Source organism: Bison bison, unplaced genomic scaffold (genome assembly GCF_000754665.1).
Source record: "Bison bison bison isolate TAMUID 2011002044 unplaced genomic scaffold, Bison_UMD1.0 scf7180017864374, whole genome shotgun sequence".
In the NCBI taxonomy this organism is placed as follows: domain Eukaryota; kingdom Metazoa; phylum Chordata; class Mammalia; order Artiodactyla; family Bovidae; genus Bison; species Bison bison.
This window is the reverse complement of record NW_011494946.1, coordinates 4,776,323-4,793,620: the sequence shown is the minus strand read 5'-3', so window position 1 is coordinate 4,793,620 and position 17,298 is coordinate 4,776,323. Positions and strand designations below refer to the sequence as shown.

Genomic DNA, 17,298 nt, shown 5'->3' with positions numbered 1-17,298 from the left:
TCTCTGCTTTTGAATATGCTATCTAGGTTGGTCATAACTTTCCTTCCAAGAAGTAAGCGTCTTCTAATTTCATGGCTGCAGTCACCACCTGCAGTGATTTGGGAGCCCCCCCAAAATAAAGTCTGACACTACAACAAAGTGTGGAAAATTCTTTAATAAGAGATGGGAATACCAGATCACCTTACCTGCCTCCTGAGAAATCTGTATGCAGGTAAAGAAGCAACATTTAGAACCGGATATGGAACAATAGACTGCTTCCAAATTGGGAAAGGAGTATATCAAGGCTATATATTGTCACCTTGATTATTTAACTTATATGCAGAATACATCACGCAAAATGCTGGGCTGGATGAAGCACAAGTTGGAATCAAAACTGCTGGGAGAAATATCAATAACCTCAAATATGCAGATGACACCACCCTTATGGCAGAAAGCGAAGAGGAACTAGAGAGTCTCTTGATGAGAGTGAAAGAGGAGAGCGAAAAAGCTGCCTTAAAACTCAACACTCAAAAAACGAAGATCATGGCATCCATCCGGTCCCATTACTTCATGGCAAACAGAAGGTGAAAAAATGGAAACAGTGACAGACTTTATTTTCTTGGGCTCCAAAATCACTGCAGATGGTGACTGCAGCCATGAAATTAAAAGACGCTTACTCCTTGCAAGAAAAGCTAAGACCAACCTAGATGGCATATTAAAAAGCAGACATCACTTTGATGACAAAGGTCCATCTAGTCAAAGCTATGGTTTTTCCAGTAGTCATGTATGAATGTGAGAGTTGGACCATAAAGAAAGCTGAGCATCGAAGAACCGATGCTTTTGAACTGTGGTGTTAGGAGAAGACTCTTGAGAGTTCCTTGGACTGCAAGGATTTCAAACCAGGGCATCCTAAAGGAAATCAGTCCTTAATATTCATTGGGAAGGACTGATGCTGAAGCTGAGGCTCCAATACTCTGGCCACCTGATGCAAAGAACTGATTCATCTGAAAAGACCCTGATGCTGGGAAAGATTGAAGGCGGGAGGAGAAGGGGATGACAGAGGATGAGATGGTTGGATGGCATCACTGACTCGATGGGCATGAGTTTGAGCAAGCTCCAGGAGTTGGTGATGGACAGCGAAGCCTGGCATGCTGCAGTCCATGGGGTCACAAAGAGTCAGACACGACTGAGCAACTGAACAGAATTGAACTTATAGTCAGTCCTTTGTATACCTGGATCATAAATACTTGAGAAAAAAAATTTCAGAAAGTTCCCTAAATCAAAACTTGAATTTGTCTCAGGCCAGCGGCTATACATAGCATTTACATTGTATTTACAACTATATACATAGTATTTATGCTGTATTAGATATTGTAAGTCATCTAGAGATGATTTAAAGTATATGGGAGAATGGGAGGATGTATATGGGTTATACAAATGGCATATACTACTATTTCATACAAGGGTCTTGTTGAGCATGCACAGATTTTGGCTATCTGGCAGATGAGATAGGGTAACAGTGGGGAGTTCCTAGAACCAATAGTCTACCGATTAGGGATGACTATGCTGGGTGTAAATACAGAGAATTCAAACAAGGGGTCTATCTCCAGAGAGTTACTGAACATGACACAACTAAATTAAGATGTTACAAAGATGTTCAAAGCAATACAGCCATCTGATTGGGGTGACATAATACCACCCGGGGGGCCAGGAAAGGTGCTCCATAAAAAGAGACACTTAAACCTTATATTCATTTTGTATTGCAGCATAAGAAATGACCATAAATACAGCAGCTTAAAGCAGTAATCATCTACTGGTTAGAGTTCTGTAGGGTAGAAGTCCAGGTATGGTGTTGGCTGGGTTCTCTGCTGAGGGTAGCTCGCAAAGCTGGAACCAAGGTGTCAATGGGCTGTGCTCACAAAAGGATAGCTGACTAAGGAAGAATTCACTTCCAAGGCTCATTCAGGCAAAATCTGGTTCCTGTGGTTGTGAGACTGAAGTTCCAATCTTCCTTCCTGACTACCAACCAGAAAGTTCCTTCCTTCTGCTCCCACAGACAATCGTTGACCTGTGGCCCCTCCATCTTCAAAACCAACAACAGAGAATCTGTCTCATATCACATTCCTTACTCCCTTTGTTTCTGACTCTAGACCCAGATTTAAACAGTTCATGTCATTAGGTCAGGCCCACCCAGCTAATCTCACCTTTGGAAAGTCAACTGTGCCAGATGTCATAGACTCACACGAGTGCCATCCTATCATATTTACAGTATAGGGGATTCTACAGGATATGTACACCAGGAAAGGAGGACTTTGTGGACCACTGGAAGCGCCCTGACTGCCATGAGCTGCAACTTGTAGAATGAACACAAGTGGAAGGCGAGATAGAGAGAGCTGGGAGCAATGTGGGCACAGCTGACCCCCAGAGCCGGGACAGAGTGTCAGCGACACGGGGAAGAGCATGCATGACGGTCTCCCCGGGACCCGGCACAACTGACAGCACAATCTTGTTAAGGGAGTGAACTAGCATGCCAAATTCTATCAAGTCAGACTACCAAATATTTACCAAGGGCTTACACACTTACAGCTACAAGAGAAAAGCTAAGACATTTGTTCTAATCATAAGTCACTGGGCAGAAACAGGGGTGAGAAGCCAGTGGGGACAACACGGACAGAAAACGGAACTGGACATTAAGAAAATGAGGCTTGTAAGCTATCTCTGCTAAATGCAAGTGACCACATCAAACTCCAGGGGTCTCAGCTGAATGACATAACTACTATACCTCCAAAATCCCTTTCCAGTGCTATCCATCTTACACAATCGAGGGCTTGATTCTTGCCCTGGAGCAAATTCTATTTAAGAAGTTTTGAATCTAGTTTTAATTCATGTTGTAATCTAGATATTACTCTCTCAGTAGTAATATTAAAATGACAAGTCCACAGACCATCCTAAACATTGAATTTACTCTCTGGTGTACACATTTAGCAGCAATCAGATATTCCTAGGCTAAGGCTTACTTGCTTTACATTTAAAAAAAAAAAAAAGAAAGAAAAAAAAACACCAAAATTCCATATCAATAAGAGTAAGAGGAGGCAAAGGTGATGCCATCTATGAATGGGCAATTTTAATTATCAGATACAACACAATTGTTTTGAAAACTAATGTAGAAAAATTCTTTTTCAAAAAGACTGCTGGACTATCATAGAAAATTGCCATTCCATAAAACATGTAAGGTGCAAGTGTGAAAACACTCACTGGAATGTCAGCTGTTTCAATCAGTAAAATGCTTCTCAATGGCTTTTACAGAGCTAAGTATATTTTTAATAGGCATATTTCCCTGAGCTGAAGAGACAGAGCTGGCAGTCTGGGGAGAAAATCAGGATAAGAGTTCTCAGGGAAGAGTATCAGAGTGGAGAGATGATGCAAAAAGAGAATCCTAGAGACCTGCACAATATCCTTTGTGCTAAGACCTGAGCAGCACATGTGCAAGGGACTTGTAACGAGTGGAGACTTGTGAAAAGAACCACCCAAAATGATTAAAGCAGTGCTTTTCAATCTTTTTTTCTTTATCACTTGAACCCAAGAGACTTTTTAGACTACTTTTTCCTAATTGCCTTGAGGAAATTTTAATGACTGTGTACCTAATTTATGTTCTTTGGCCCGTGGGGCCACGAATCATTGTAATATGAAAGATTTTTCACACACACTCATGCATCCCAACAAAAAACACAATTTGGAGGTGATAAGGAAATGGCAACCCACTCCAGTATTCTTGCTTGGAGAACCCCATGGACAGTGGAGCCTGGCGGGCTATAGCATGGGTTCAGAGTTGGACACGAAGAAGTGACTTAACACAGCAGTGCATATCATTGCCAACGGGAACACACGCATCAGAAGAGACAGTACTCAGTCCTCACACAGGGAACTGTGTACTGTTCCTACCAGCCAGGCTCGAGAAACTTACCACTCCCAGAGCCTTGGGCAATGTACTCAAGAAAAATTACCTCAGGAGTGGGGAAAAATTATTCTATTTTGAAATTAAACAACATTTATAGTAGGAACAAAATGTGTAAGATATGGACAAATCTGGAAAAAAAAAAAGTAAAAATGGAATTAAAAAATTTGCTGAGGGAAATTAAAAATGACCTAAATAGAGAAATATATAAGTTGCTCAAAGGTAAGGAGACTCAATATTTCTAAAATTTTAATTTTTGCCAAGCTGATCTATAAACACAAGCCCGATTTCTTTCTCCCTCAAGAAACTGACAAGCTGATTCTAAAATTCACATAGAAATGCAATGGACCTAGAATAGCCAAAATAATCTTGAAGGAGAAAAAAGCTGGTAATTTCAAGACTTACTATAAAACTCTGCTATCGTAGCAGTGTGGTACTGGTGTGGAGCCAGACAAACATCGACGGGACATGACAGCGTGCATAGCAGATCACACACACAGGCACGGCTGACTTTGATAAGATGAAAGGCAATTCAGTGAAAAAGCACAGAGTTTTCAAGATTTGGGGGGGAAGTGGGAGGGAACCATGCTGTGTGGTTCCTGATGAGGGACTGAGTGAACCTAGGCCATGTTAGTACAAGTTCAGAATCCAAAACCACCAGGCTGCTGGGGAACTCCCATTTTCAACAAGTATGTTAACAACTGGATATATCCATATATTAAAAAAATGAACTTTGATGTATACCCTGTATCACAAGCAATTATTAACTCAGACTATAGATCTAAATGTAAAATTTATCTACTTCTGTTTCACTGACTACACTAAAGTCTTTGACTGTGTGGATCACAACAAACTGTGGAAAACGCTTAAAGAGATGAGAATATCAGGCCACCTTACCTATCTCCTGAGAACATGTACGCAGGTCAAGAAGCAACAGTTACAAGCAGACATGGAACAACTGACTGGTTCAAAACTGGGAAAGGAGTACAACAAAACTGTATATTGTCACTCTGCTTATTTAACTTATAAACGGAGTACATCACACAAAATGCTGGGCTGGATGAAGCACAAACTGGAATCAAGATTGCTGGGAAAAATATCAATAACCTCAGATATGCACATGATATTACTCTCATGGCAGAAAGCGAAGCGGAACTAAAGAGCCTCTTGATGAGAGTGAAAGAGGAGATGAAAAAGCTGGCTTAAAACTCAACACTCAATAAACGAAGGTCATGGCATCGGGTCCCATCACTTCATGGCAAAAAGAAGGTAAAAAAATGGAAACAATGACAGATTTTATTTTCTTGGGCTCCAAAATCACTGCAGATGGTGACTGCAGCCATGAAATTAAAAAATGCTTGCTCCTTGGAAGTAAAGCTATGACAAAACTAGACAGCATATTAAAAAGCAGACACATTCCTTTGCCAACAAAGGTTCATACAGTCAAGCTATGGTTTTTCCAGTAGTCATGTACAGATGTTTGCGAGCTGGCCCATAAAGAAGGCTGAGCGCTGAAGAATTGATGCTTTCAAACTGTGGTGCTGGAGAAGACTCTTAAGAGTTCCTTGGACTGCAAGGAGATCAAACTAGGCAATCTTGAAGGAAATCAACCCTTAATATTCATTGGAAGGACTGATGTTGAAGCTGGGGATCTAATACTCTGGTCACCTGATGAGAAGGGCTGACTCACTGGAAAAGCCTTTGACACTAGGAATGACTGAAGGCAAAAGGAGAACGGGGAGACTGAGGACGAGATGGTCAGCTAGCATCACCTACTCAATGGACATGAATTTAAGCAAACTCCAGGAGACAGTGAAGGACAGAGGAGCCTGGCGTGCTACAGTTCACAGAGTCGGACATGACTCAGTGAATGAACAACAACAACAACAAAACTTTTAGAAGACAGGAGAAAATCTATGTGACACTGAGATACAGATTTTTTTTTTTGACATATCACCAAAACGAAAATCCATAAAAGAATAATTTGATAAACTGGATATCATTAAATTTTTAAACCTCTGCTCTCCAAAAACACTCATAAGAGTGAAAATAAAGCCACAGATTGAGGATTTGTGTTCAGAACATATAAAGAGCTCTCAAGAGTAAGAAACCATCTAGTAAGACAAAATATTACCAAAAACATCCGAAAAGACATTCCAAAAGGATATAAAGACTCCCTAGGAGCAATGAAAAGATGCTCAACATCATGAGTTATCTCAGAAATGTAAATCAAAGCTACAGTGAGATACTCATCTATTAGAATGTTTAAGATTAGAAAACACTAATCATACCAAACATTGGTAGGATGTGGAAAAAACTGGAATTCTCAGGTCCTGCTGGTGGGAATGTATAATGGTTGATCCAGTTTGGAAACAGCTGGCAGTTTCTTAAAAAGTGAAACATACGCCTACCATAGGGTCCAAACATTCTGCCACTAGATATTTACCCAAGAGAAAGGAAAGCATATGTTCATACAAAGACTTGTAGACATACCTTCAAAGCCGCTTTATTTGTAACAAATAAAAAAAAAAATCCCTCAAACTCTATCAACAGGTGAGTGGATAAACAAACTGTGTATATCAATAAATTAATACTATTCCGCAACAGAAAGTAATGAACTATTAGCATACGCCTCAAGATGGATGAATTTCAGAATAGTTACGCTGAGTTAAAGGAGCTAGACAAAAGAAGGACCTACCATCTAAAGCATTCAAGTTAATCGATAGTGACACAAAGTAGATCAGAGGTCGGGGCAAATACAATCTTTTGAGAACAATAGGAATGTTAACTATCTTGACTGTGGTGATGGTTTCACAGGCGTACACCCATTTCAAAACTTATAAAATTGTACACTTCAAATATATGTAACTTACTGCATGTCAACTATATCTCAATAAAATTTAAAAATTGACTGAGGCACTAATTGAGACTTATCAGAGCAATTAGCAAGTTCAGCTCAGTCTAAAATTCAGGACACAATCTATGACATTTTTGTTATATAATTATCATTATTTATCTACCGCCAATTTACATAAACATGTCCATTAAAATTGCTTCAAATAAAGAACTTACAGAACATTTAGTCTATCTGGGAAGCTGATAATATATTTATAATAACTCATAATAAATTCCAATATTATAAAAGTTTTGCTAGCATGCGCTCACCTTCTGAGTCAGCCTACACTCTGTCTATGAAGTGTGTGTGCATATGTGCTCAGTCGTGTCTGACTTTGCAGCCCCATGGACTGTAGCCTACAAGGCTTCTTTGCCCATGGGACTTTCTAGGCAAGAATACTGGAATGCACTGTCATTTCCTCCTCCAGATGATCTTCCTGACCCAGGGACTGAACCCATGTCTCCCGCACTGCAGGCAGATTCTTTACCACTAAGTCACCAGGGAAGCCCCATCTATGGATTATGTATCTCCCTAAATAAACCTTTCACTTGCAAAAAATTATTAAATAAAAATTCTGCTTGCTCATTAGAATTTTTCTTTACTTGGTGAATTTATCTCATTTACTACCAATCAGCAAGACTAAAAATAACTCAAATGTCCTCTAAGAGGGGGACTGATTAAATAAATTCTTATAAACACATAAGGGCAGAACTATGTGAATATAAGGAATAAGGAAGCTCTCTCTAGGCTGCTGCTGCTGCTGCTAAGTCGCTTCAGTCGTGTCCGACTCTGTGTGACCCCATAGACGGCAGCCCACCAGGCTCCCCCGTCCCTGGGATTCTCCAGGCAAGAACACTGGAGTGGGTTGCCATTTCCTTCTCCAATGCATGAAAGTGAAGAGTGAAAGTGAAGTCACTCAGTCGTGTCCGACTCTTAGCGACCCCATGGACTGCAGCCTACCAGGCTCCTCCATCCATGGGATTTTCCAGGCAAGAGTACTGGAGTGGGCTAGTATGGACTAATTCTCCAAATACACTGGGGATAAAAAAAAAAGGAAAAATGGGGAAAAACATATGTTAAATAAAAAGTAGTTAGTGGAATACAGAGATAAGTCACCATCAGAGATAAGTCACTATCAGTTTCTAGCTGCAAAAACTGCTGGTTTCATTGGACAAAACTTTGTTTCCGGACTATCATAATAAGACATTCACAGACGACGACATGGAACACAGGCTCATTTATGGATCCTGGAGGAAAGCTGAATGCTGGTAAAGAAACTTTGAAAGTCTGAGGCTGAAACCTAGAAGCACTAGCAAGAACAGAGGAGAGGTGCAGTATTTCGGGATGGAGAAACTACAGCTGACCCTCTCAAGGGTGGGAGCTAAGATGGCTCTTCTCTCTCCAATCCTTCCCTGCTTTACCACATGCTCAGTGGAGGCCAGCTGGGAACTGTGTGGGTGCACGTGAGGTGGGCTGGGGGTTTGTGGGCTCCAATACCAATTACTGTGAAGAGCTGCAAAAGATTAGGCACACACATACGTTCTGGGGACAGAGAGTACCCATAGTAACCTCAAGCAACTGAGAGAAGAGGCTGTTAAAGACCTCTTCCAGAACACGAACAGCTTGGTGTGCTGACAGCCAGCAGAGGCAACATGTGGTCACCAGAAAGATTTGTTAAAGATTAGGGTTTTTCTTAGTAATTTCTAGAAAAGGCTAGAGAACACTGAAGAATGAGGGTGGGTGGAGTTCAGGCAACTTGTGTAAACTTATGGTTTACTACTTTGTGTGAACTGCCAACAATCTTACTACAATAATACTGAAAACAAATGATCTGCTTGTGTGATGTACACACACACATATATGCACATGTATGTATTTGCCAAACAACTTCATCTGAGAGAGTAAAGCAACCTCATTTCCATGATCCCAGAAAGTATTTTTGAAAGCTTAACAGACGTCAGTATTTTTAAGACTACTTTGGCAAAATCAATTCTAAAAAATTTTCAATAAAAAAGTACATCTAAATTTAGAAACCAATATGCAAAATATACAAGGTAGCATTTTCAAAATTATCAAGCTTATATGATACAGGCAAGATCTACTGACTAGTTCTTAAATCAACTCTTCTGAGTTTAAAAAGGGTCACAGTCACAGAATTCATAATCTAAGACTTCCTCTGATTTAAACACTGAAAGCACTGTTGGCTGGATTATAATTACCCCTGGTTTGATACTACTTTGAATGACATTTTTATCCAGCCCAAAACTATGGCACTAAGGGAGGCTTGTTTATTCACTTATTTGCAATGCTAAAATTTACCAGTATTTGATTATGAAATTTAGGATTATATTTGCATACAGAATGTGGACGTTAACTTTTAGGGGGAAAGAAATCCGTTTTTTTTTAAACCATTACTGTTTTATGGCACTATTTGGCAAAAGAAACAAACATCTCGAATTTACTTTTTAACTTCCCCAGGTTCTGTCAAATCTACATAGGTTCAAATTCTGTTCTGCTAAACACTTTCTGAGTTTTATTTTTGTCACCTATTGCTGGGATGGAAATGTCAACCTACCAACTTTACAAGATTGTTGTGTGAGTTACAGCAAGTAACCATAAAAAGGTTTAGGCACACTGCTGCCTCTGAAATACAAACTCAATAATTAACACCAATTTATATCACTCTGGATAGAAACAAACAATTCCTGCTTGTGGAAAATTTTCTAATAAAGTCATACCTTTTCTCTGAAACGTGTAATTAATATTTCAAATTATTTGGGCTCCATAATATGGCATTAAATTTTGATAATACTAGGGAAAGGTATTATTATTATTGCCATATAAATCTGAAAACACAAATGAAAACTTCTGGACAAAAGCAGGAGATCATTCGTCTGACATTTTTAGTGCCTTGCAAGTTTAGGGTGTGAAAAAAACCATGAGGGCCATTAATGTAAACCTACACATTTTACAACAAAAGCAAGTCCTAAAGAGTAAAATGGATTTGTGGCTCAGCTCGTAAAGTCTGCCTGCAATGAGGGAGACCTGGGTTTGATTCCTGGGTTGGGATGATCCCCTGGAGAAGAGGAAAGGCTACCCACTCCAATATTCTGGCCTGGAGAATTCCATGGACTATATAGTCTATGAGGTCACAAAGAGTCAGACACAACTGAGCAACTTTCACTTTCACAATAAGGTCTAAGAAGCACTTAGACCTTTCAAATTATATTCCTGTTCAAATATCTTGTAAACTGTTCTTTACATTGTTGCTGTTCAGTTGTTCAGTCATATTCAACTCTTTGCGACCCCATGGATTGCAGCACACCAGGCTTCCCTGTCCTTCATTGTCTCCCAGTTTGCTCAAACTTACAGCCATTGAGTCAATATGCCACCCAACCATCTCATCCTCTGTCACCCCTTTCTCCTTCTGCCCTCAATCTTTCCAGCATTAAGGTCTTTTCCAATGCATCAGCTCTTTGCATCAGCTGGCCTGTTCAGAGTAATGAAGCTTCAGCTTCAGCATCAGTCCTTCCAGTGAATATGCAGGGTTGATTTCCTTTAGGATGGACTGGTTGGATCTCCTTGCTGTCCAAGGGACTGTCAAGAGTCTTCTCCAGCACTACAGTTCAAAAGCATCAATTCTTCAGTGCTCAGCCTTCTTTATGGTCCAACTCTCACAAATGTACATCACTAATGGAAGAACCAAACCGACCTTTGTCAGCAAAGTGATGACTCTGCTTTTTAATATGCTGTCTAGGTTTGCCATAGCTTTTCTTCCAAGGAGCAAGCGTCTTTTAATTTCATGGCTGCAGTCACCATCTGCAGTGATTTTAGAGCCCAAGAAAATAAAGTCTCTCACTGTTTCCACTGTTTCCCCATCTATTTGCCATGAAAGGGATGGGACCAGATGCAATGATCTTCGTTTTTTCGAGTTTTCAGCCAGCTTTTCACTCTCCTCTTTCACTTTCATCAAGAGGCTCTTTACTTTCTCTTCACTTTCTGCCATTAGGGTAGTGTCACCTGCGTATCTGAGGTTACTGGTATTTTTCCTGGTGATCCTGATTCCAGCCTGCGTTTCATCCAGCCCCGCACTTGGCACATAACAAGCAGGGTGACGATATATAGCCTTCATGTACTCCTTTCCGAATTTTGAACCAGTTCACTGTTCCATGACCAATTCTAACTGTTATTTCTTGATCTGCATACAGATTTCATAGGAGGCAGGTATGATGGTCTGGTATTTCCATCTTTTAAGAAAATTTTCCAGTTTGTTGTGATCCACAGAGTCAAAGGCTTTAGCATAGTCAATGAAACAGGTTTTTTCTGGAATCCTCTTGCTTTTTCTATGATCCAGCAGATGTTGGCAATTTGATCTCTGGTTCCCCTGCCTTTTCTAAATCCAGCTGGTACATCTGGAAGTTTTTTGTTCACATACTGTTGAAACCTAGCTTAAAGGATTTTGAGCATTACCTTGCTAGCATGTGAGATGAGTGCAATTGTGTGGTAGTTTGAACAGTCTTTGGCATTGCCTTTCTTTGGGATTGGAATGAAAACTGACCTTTTCCAGTTCTGTGGCCACTGCAAAGTTTTCCAAATTTGCTGGCATATTGAGTGCAGCACTTTCACAGCATCATCTTTTAGGACTGGAAATGGCTCAGCTGGAATTCCACCATCTCCACTAGCTTTGTTCGTAGATGAGCTTCCTAAGGCCCACTAGACTTCGCACTCCAAGATGTTTGGTTGGCTCTAGGCGAGTGATCACACCATGTTGGTTATCCGGGTCATTAAGATCTGTTTTGTACAGTTCTTCTGTGTATTCTTCCTACCTCTTCTTAATCTTTTCTGCCTCTGTTAGGTCCATACTGCTTCTGTCCTTTAGTGTACCCATCTTTGCATGAAGTGTTCCCTTGGTATCTCAAATTTTCTTGGAGAGTTCTCTAGTCTTTCCCATTCTATTGTTTCCCTCTTTCTTTGCATTGTTCACTGCAGAATGTTCAACTTGAGAAGAGACGCAAAAAGCAACAGAGGAAAGGAAAGATACATCCATCTGAATGCAGAGTTCCAAAGAACAGCAAGCAGAGATAAGAAAGCCTTCTTAAATTCTTTAAATTATGAATATCAAGCTTCCTTTGAATTTTTTTTTTAACTTTTTCACCTATTTGGCATACAGTGCTTCTTCCACATCTGAGTGACCTATTTTTCTAAAAGTTTGCTATTTCAACTGTTTTTAGGCAATCAAAAATCTTCTACTAGGTTACCTATCCAAACAACAATTTCCTTTTATTCCTTCCTGAAAATGCTGATTTTCTCCAGATAGAGTTCAATATAATCACTGAGGATAAGCTGCTATTCTCATGCCACAGGATGAACCTGGTGATGAACAATGACTTATCTAAGCAAAAAGCTAATCCCATTCTACCTCTGCTGGTGGACTGGTTTACAGTGGGCTTGTAACCAAGGAATCTCAGGGAGTTTTGTAGCAATTCTGAAAAAGAGCTTTTGCTTGATTAAAGAAGAAAAAAAGGAAATTTAGAGTTTCCTTTCCAGTTTTTCTGGTTGTTTGTCTTAAGTGCAGGATGCAGCAGTTATCTCTTTACCAGGAGGAGAAAGCCAAGAGTCTCAGAGAGAAGCTCATCCAGGGCCATGATATTACTGTCTTAACCAACCCCCAAACACCCTGTTCTGGACTAAATTCCTGTATAAGCAACAAATTCCTGGATTTACTCAGATAGTCAACCACTTGTGGGCCAAAGTCTCCAAAAAGAAAACTCCCATATTTTCTAGTGAAATCATCTCAGGTAGCTTCTATAATAAAAGACTTCCTTCTCAGACCAAAGTATATGAATGCATAATATTTTATATCAGTTTTTAAAAAATCAGATACATTACTAAGAAAGATGCTATTTAGTGGTCCATAGTATTCAATACTTCAGGATATGACTCAAGAAGCTAACCTAAATTAATAACAATGCTTATTTAACAGTATAGAGACAAATCTGAACTCTTATACCCACTCTAAGAACAAAAATAACTTTAAAAAATATACGTTTCAAAAAGATGTCATTCTCAAATACTCATTTGAATAAATTATTTTAGAAAACACCACTGTTGCACTGACATAAAGCTTAAAAATATTTTATTACCTATCTAGAATGAGTAGGTTTTATATTATAGAACAGTGTAAGTTTTATTACAAACATACACACTCGCCTCTTAAAATCCTATGCAATTCCTTATCATGGAGGATAAAAATAAGGGGAAAAAACTGCCACCCTAAATTAGAAGAATGGCCAAAGACTTAACATATATGATGATGACAATACTGTCAACTATCAAGAGTCACAAAAGGAAAGGAATCATTAAAAAACTGTCAAAACTCCATGAATCATTAAAGACAAAATCACCCTCAAGAAGGGTCTACTGATTTGAAACACTAACCAAGCTTTTAGTTCTAAGCGTGGGTCTATGTTTCAGACAAGCGATCAAGCTAGCAGATGTTAAGAAACAATATTTTACAAGTAAGCAAAGAAAGGAATCTATAAGGAGAAAAGCAAAGATGAAAAGTCATAAAAGTTAAGAGGTCACACACTACAGACCCAGAACAGTTTCTAAGGCTATCACAGTGGAATAAACTGATTCTCAAAAACAATCTTTTGAGCATAAAACTTTTAAAATTTAAGATAATTTGATTATTATAGCAGAAAAGCAGTTGGCTATATTGAGGCTTTATAATGATAGACATATTAACCATGGTTAGTAGGATTATACACCAAACCTCCTCAATAAGATGAGATTTGTTAGTTCTGTTTAAAACAAACAAAAAGCAGTATGTTAAATAGAACAGAATGCCTTTTCCTCCTTCTCCTAAGCGTATACCCTACAATTATTTTGTCTTGAGTATACTCTCCAGGACACCCCAATTATATAAAGTAACCAGCACTTCATTTAAAATAAATCCTGAATGAGGTAAATGTTTCCAGTAAATATAAACTTAAACACAATGCTTAAGGGAAAAATGTAACGACAGCATTTTGGTTACATTTTAGAATGTAAGGATGAATCATTTTAACTAATGATTCAAATTTACTCAGTTAATTCAACCTTAAAAAATAAGATACTTCTTATATCTACTTAACATCAAGTGGTCATGATAGCACTATCCAAAAGAACAGGGGAAAGATGAGAGCTGGAGATGAGCTGGCAGAACACGGCTTTCTTAGAACTGGCCAATCAATTCCAGGTCATCTGTTTTGCTGTTGCTATAGGGACCTTATGAATCACGACTTCTCCCTACTCTCCATCTTTTAGAGAAGTGAATCACGTATGAAAAAGATACTGAAAACATTAACTTCCAGTAAAAATATATACAGTAAAAATTTTGATTTTATTACAGTTAATTATATATTTTCACCCACCTCAGCTTGGTAAATTAAAAAGTTTTGCCACTGGAGAAACATACACAGAATTATCTACATACCCACTCTTTCCAAAACTGTCCCTCCTGTCAGTCCTGAATGTTATTCCACTGTATCTTTAAAAGTCTGAAGAACTTTCAAACAATGTTTTTATTTACTGTGATACCCAAACAGATGCATCTTTGTGTATAATGTTTACCATGATTGCTTACAGAAAGCAAATTTGACCTCAGAACCAAGTTAGATATATTATAAATTTAAGACATGTCTCTTATTTTAAGTTCACAAAAAAGAATCATCATCTGAATATTTAACAGTGAAGTGTCATGACGTCTATAACTTACTTTCAAATGGGATTCAGAAAAAGAATAAACATATATGTAGTATAAAAATAACTTGTGTAAATATTGGAGAGAAAGCAAATACGGCAAATGTTATCAATGATGGAGGTTATATGGGTATTCAAAAAGTTCTTCAACTTTTCTGTGAAAAATTTCAAAGTAAAAGGTTGGGGGAACAAAAATCCTTCACTGACTCCTAGTTGTCCTAGGTTTTAGTAATTACCCTGAATATACATATCCAGTCCTTTCCTTTTTGCCTCAAGACCTTTCTACCTTTGCTTAGACAAACTTACAGAATTGTGTTAGGTCTTTTAACAAAAATCATCAACTCTAGCAAAGTACGCTTCAAGGCTGGTATCAGTGAAACTGTTTTACCTGAAAGTTAACATCTTCTTTCTTAAATATTAGTGCTCGAACTTCATCAGGATCTCCATTAAATATAGCTTGCACCAGTGAGGGCTAAAATACAAGAGAGTAATAAAAACATTAATCACACCACATGGATGATTCTTAAGCTATTTCCACATAACTTTTAAACTAAAATTTTTCTTCCCTATCACAACAAAAATCACTTGGCTTTTGACATAAACTAAGTTTCATGAAGTCAAATCATATGAAAGTACAAAATTCCTCTTTGGAAAAAAGAGTAGGCCTAATTAAAAAAAAATCAATTCCATATGACCAAAATTAGGTAGTATAAAAACCATAATTAGATTTTATATGAGTGGAAACCTTTTTTTATACAGACGGTAAAAAGAAAGTATCTTCCAAATAACTACAAGTGAGACATCTCAACACATACTTGCAGGACACAGCTCGTCAAACAGACATTTGACAAGGAGCCCACAGAGGAAGCCTCCTCGAGCAGCTCTGTTTCGGGCACCCGAATAATTTGCATGAGTTAGCATTCCATGTGTAAAGATAAAAATCCAAAGAAAACCTTACAGCTGATGAAAATCACTGCTATTCAAAGACCAAAAATTACTGTAAATCTGAGTAACATGAAGAGGCAGACACATGCATGTCTAAATATAACAAGTTCTTAATCAATGATATAGCCTCTCTGATAAGGTATCACATTATACTCTCAAACAAAAAGTTAATCGACAAAGCTTTAAAAATAAAATTAAAGATGAAGCCTGATTCTTTTTCTGTAACAGCCCTGCATGTACATATATAAAATTCACTATAGAGAAGGCTGTGCCTCGGTGCTGCTGGCAACAGCCAACTTTACTAAAACCCACAGTTCCTCATACTTGCCACATCAGTTTCTAAAACCACAAGTAAAAACTGAAACATGGGTGCTGTAGCCTACTATCCTCAAATTATTTTTTAAACTCATTTTAACAGATTAAGAGATAAAGTCTGAAATGTTATCTAAACATCTGAAAAAGTGAAAATAGGAAATGTGTGTATTTATACACAAGTAATATTACATCACACTCACACACCTATATTGCTTTCACTTGGGTTTTTTATGTAACTAGTGGAAATTAACTTGCATTTATGCTTAAAAAATAAAATTTACCCTGCTAGTTCAGTAAAAGATAGTAAACATATAAACTCTCGTATCTTACCAATACATTTCCCGAAGGTGCAGAATGTAGGGATTTATTTTCCTGTGGCAATTTACAAATGAATTCAGGAGACTCATCTTCTACCTCCTCCAAAACAACAATACACACTCGACTCATTCGTTCTTTTAAAAAGCTGAATTCTAAGCTATGTGATAAAAGTCACAGTTGGAAGAGCACAAGTAGCTTTTCCTCCTCTTCTGTACAGCGCTTAGAATCATCCTTCAAAAAGCACAGCTGGTGTTTTTAAAGTTAGTAAGTACTATCAGAAAAACTAAAGCTTAAAATTATAACTACATAACTTCCTAAAAAAAAAACAAACAAACCCAAATTCTATTATTTTGTCGGGTTACTGTAAAACTTAAATTTCACATCAACATGTCAAGAACTAAAACTGAATCCAGAACAAGCTCATTTAAAACTATTTTTCCGCTACCAAAATAGTCATATTACTACTCTGTTTTACAGAAATTCACTTGCATAAAAAGATCACTGTCTGGGTGATAGCACCACACACAACAGAATAAGACGAGGAGCAAGTGCTGAGACAGACGATCACAGCTATACCCACTCCTGCCTGCAAGGTCATAGTTACCAGCAGCTGGCTTGCTTATCATTGAAAATAAAATATAAAATCTCACTATTCGGTTTCCACTTCTAATTTGTCTCCACTTCTTCAGCTTCGCTGGTTTAATATAGATACTATCCAGAAAAAAAAAAATACAGCTAGAGCTCTCAAAATGTTGCTCAGAGGTTGACAATTCTTTCTGTGTTTGAAAAAGAAAAAAAAAACAACACTCTGCATTAATAGCAAAGCTGCAGTACATTTACATGCAATGAGTCAGACCACAAGAGACAATAAGACTCTTGGTACTAGAATACAGCTTGATTAATCCAGATATTCCATATAAGAGAAGAAACAGTTAGCTTTATTCCCATCGACAGCACAGGAAAAGCATAGTGTTCATTCTTCCTCCATCAGGCAGTGGTCTGTGGCTGCTCCAGCAAAAGGGCACAGGCACCAAGCAGAAACGGTGTTAGCGGAGAATCCTAATGGAACAGGCAGGCTGCGAAGGAATTAGAAGGCATTTGAGCTCAAATTACAGCTTCAGGCTTTTCATTTTTAAAAAAGAGAGGG

General features: G+C 38.3%; 1 protein-coding gene across 1 annotated transcript in view; it reads right to left on the bottom strand.

The window, feature by feature from the left end:
- Positions 1–17,292, bottom strand: part of ANKRD28 (ankyrin repeat domain 28) — a 127,401-nt gene extending 110,109 nt beyond the window's left edge. The window contains exons 1-2 of the mRNA XM_010856753.1: positions 16,164–17,292; positions 14,962–15,045 (exon numbers count right to left, since the gene is read on the bottom strand). Coding sequence (XP_010855055.1) covers positions 14,962–15,045; positions 16,164–16,280 — 201 coding nt within the window. The 5' untranslated portion in view covers positions 16,281–17,292. The remainder of the gene's footprint in view (positions 1–14,961; positions 15,046–16,163) is intronic.
- Positions 17,293–17,298: the final 6 nt, after the last annotated feature.